The sequence below is a fragment of the Myotis brandtii genome, unplaced genomic scaffold (assembly GCF_000412655.1).
Source record: "Myotis brandtii unplaced genomic scaffold, ASM41265v1 scaffold89, whole genome shotgun sequence".
NCBI classification, from domain to species: domain Eukaryota; kingdom Metazoa; phylum Chordata; class Mammalia; order Chiroptera; family Vespertilionidae; genus Myotis; species Myotis brandtii.
Genome location: NW_005371645.1, coordinates 3,304,434 through 3,307,835, shown reverse-complemented (window position 1 = coordinate 3,307,835; position 3,402 = coordinate 3,304,434). Strand labels below are relative to the sequence as shown.

The following is a 3,402-nucleotide window of genomic DNA, read 5'->3' as shown; positions in this document are numbered from 1 at the left end:
CAGTTTTCAAGGCATTTTGCAAACATATTCAAAGCCCCAAGAATATCTGTTCCCCTGGCTTCTCTTGGTGAAGATGTGACGGTGGTTTTTTCTTTAGGAAACATTTTCCAGCTTCCTGTTACTAGCCTTTCTCCGCCCAACCTGCTGCTTGGGCGTGTCTCACCAGCGGCCCCTCGTGGCAGGCGGCAGCACTGCGGGCTCAGTAAGCAGGACCCGTGCAGAGCAAGCGAGGCATCCGAAACTCACAGACTTTCAGGGAAAACAAAGCTCGCTCTGCATGAACACGCTGCGGGACTGCGGAGGGGCGTTTCCCACGCGCTCTTCATGTGCTGGCTAGAGAACTACTATTCCTTCCTCAGCACAGAAACAGTCAAATAAATTATGGCTCAGCCACATAATTAACTACTAGGTAGTCACCAAAAAGGATGATGCAGGAATGTAGGGATCCTGACCTGAGGAGGAAAAGCAAGTTCCAGGAGAACTCTGAGAGATAATCCTGATTTTGTTAAAGAAATATATGTTAAGTTGGGTACATAAATATGCATGCATTATGTGCCTATATACTATTACATCCTATATAATAAAGCGGTAAAATGCAAATTGACCCTCGTGCCCTCACAAGATGGCTGCCTATGACCAGGCCGACAGGGGGTTAGTGAGGGACAACCAAACGACTGAACAGCAGGCTGCGTGGGGCGACCAGGCCAGTAGGGGAGTGGTGGGGGGGCTGTGATGGTGGACCAGGCTAACAAGGTTGGCAGAGGGGGGTGGGGGTGCAGTTAGGGGCAACCAGGCCAACAGATGGGGGCAGTTGGGGGCAACCAGGTCAGCAGGGGTGGCAGTAAGGGGTGACCAGGCTGGCAGGGGGGCAGTTAGGAGCAACCAGGCCAGCAGAGAGGGGGCAGTTGGGGACGACCTGGCTAGCAGCGAGGTGAAGTTAGGGGCAACCAGACAGTCATGGGGGCCAGTTAGAGGTGATCAGGCCAACACACAGAGGCAATGAGGGGCGATCAGGCCAGCAGGTTGGGGGGGGGGCAGTTAGGAGCAACCAGGCCAGCTGGGAGGGGGCAGTTGGGGGCAATCAGGTTGGCATGCAGAGACAGTGAGGGGTGACCAGGCTGGTAGGGGAGGCAGTTAGGGGCAATCAGGCCGGCATGCAGAGACAGTGAGGGGCAATCAGGCCGGCAGCAGGGGGCAGTTAGGGGCAACCAGGCAGGCAGGCAGGTGAGCGATCAGGAACCAGCAGTCCAGGATTGTGAGAGGTATGTCCTGGATTGGAGAGGGTGCAGGCTGGGCTGAGGGGACCCCCTACTCCCATGCATGAATTTCATGTGCCGGTCCACAGATAAACACACATACACACCTGTATATGGGGGGGGGGACATATAAAAGAATCACTCTGGCCCTGACCGGTTTGGCTCAGTGGATAGAGCGTCGGCCTGTGGACTGAAGGGTCCCAGGTTCGATTCCAGTCAAGGGCATGTACCTGGGTTGTGGGCACATCCCCAGTAGGAGATGTGCAGGAGGCAGCTGATCAATGTTTCTCTCTCATCGATGTTTCTAGCTCTCTATCCCTCTCCCTTCCTCTCTGTAAAAAAATCAATAAAATATATATTTTTTAAAAGAATCACTCTAAATTGCTAATTCTGATACTTTCTTGGGTAGGACTGAAAGGTAGCAAAGACTGCACATTTAGTTTATAAGCCCTATATTGTTTGAATTTATTTTAACTAACATATATTACTTATTTATAACATATACAACATAGCACATCAATGAACATAAACTATCCGTCTCCTGAGTGAGAACAATGTTCATAATTCCAAGAGGGATCAAGCTCTGGGGCAAATGCTTTCAGTGCATCATCTCATTTCATCCTCACGATGCTTCCATCTACAGGTGTAATCACCCCTGTGGGAGCCACGCCAGTGAGAGCACAGAGGCCTTGTTATTCATACACCGGGATGTTCAAGGCTGTTCTGGTATAAGCCTAATTGGGGTGCCCAAGGCCAAGACACCATGAGCGGGTGTAAGGATATATGGTACACTGTGCCCTTCTGTAACCCAAATGATTGATGTCACTGTTGTCAGCTAGCCTGCTTTACCTCTGGAGTAATATACAGGCTACTGACCAGTTAGTCTGTAAGAGAGCAGCTGGGCAGAGCAGAGGCTAGAGAGCTCAGAGAAGGAGAGGCGGTAGGCAGAGAGAATGTAGCTCCTACGTGTGCAGGAGAGAGGAGAGCTCAGACGGAGCTGAGAGCTGGTGCTGCCACGATGGAAGGCTAGGAGCTCACAGAGAGCTCAGATACAGCTGCCATGTTCCCCCGTCAGTGTGCTGGGCAGAGAGACAGGAGAAGCTGCTGAGCCAGAGAGGCCATGAGGCTGCAGCTCTAAGGGAGAGGCAGTGCTATTGCTGTGTGAAGCTTTAGGTTTAGAGGCAGCGTGCAGCTGCTCAGATAACAGCTGTGGGTACAGAGACGGATGCTGCTTTATGGGAAAGACATGTATTCACCAACTGGTGTGCGGCTGCCTGCCTGTATGGGCTTTGCTGTGAGGACTGCCTTGTCTGATGGTTATGTGGCCACTGGCTCCTGCAATAAAGACTCATCCTTCTACTAGTGCACCCACAACCTCTCATGGCTTCTCTATCCGCCCTGCCACCAAGAAAGAATTGACCTGCTGTCTAGTGAGCAGAGGATAAAGGGAGACTTGGCTTAAGTTCCCAACAGTGAGTGTAGTGGGCAGGGTTAGAGAAGGAACCAGCCCTGGCGTAGTCGGGAAGAGTTGAGAAGAATACATGGACTCACAACAACTCAGAGCAGCAGTGCTGAGCAGAGCTCCTGCTGGCTCTGACACCCCGTGTTACAGATAACAGTGAGGCGCAGAGTCAAAGGTGCAGAGTCACACAGTTGAATGTGCAGCAAAATACAACTGTGAACAATATATGCTTTTCCCAAAATGCAGCCCAGCTGACTCGGCACATGTTATGCTGCAATATCTGCAAATTCACCTGCTTATCAAACTCGGGCTTCAGAGATTCTTCTGTGAAAATGTGGAAGTGCATCTTCCTGTGGCTGAAGAGCACGGCTGACTTCAGCATGACCAGCGTCTCCTCCAGCCGGTTGCCGCAGGCCACCACGGCCAGGTGGATCCAGAGCTTGGGGGGCAGCATGGCATGGAAACTCCTGGGTTCTCCGGGTCTCCTGGAAAGAATACAAGTTAAAGCTATTCCTAAACTTATAAAAAAAACAGACAGTAAATGGTTGGAACATTTCAAAACATGAGCAGGCACAATATGTTATCCTATCTAATAAAAGAGAAAGATGCAAATTGACCGTGGCCCCGAACACTTCCCATTGGCTAATCAGGGAGATATGCAAATTAACTGCCAACCAAGATGGC

The 3,402-nt window shown here is 51.1% G+C and overlaps 1 protein-coding gene across 2 annotated transcripts in view; it reads right to left on the bottom strand.

Moving 5' to 3' along the window:
- GXYLT2 (glucoside xylosyltransferase 2) overlaps positions 1-3,402 on the bottom strand; it is a 229,219-nt gene that overhangs the window by 119,403 nt on the left and 106,414 nt on the right. For both annotated transcript variants that reach the window (XM_014532412.1, XM_014532413.1), the window contains exon 2: positions 3,011-3,203. In XM_014532412.1, the coding sequence (XP_014387898.1) occupies positions 3,011-3,172 (162 nt within the window). In that variant the 5' untranslated portion in view covers positions 3,173-3,203. The remainder of the gene's footprint in view (positions 1-3,010; positions 3,204-3,402) is intronic.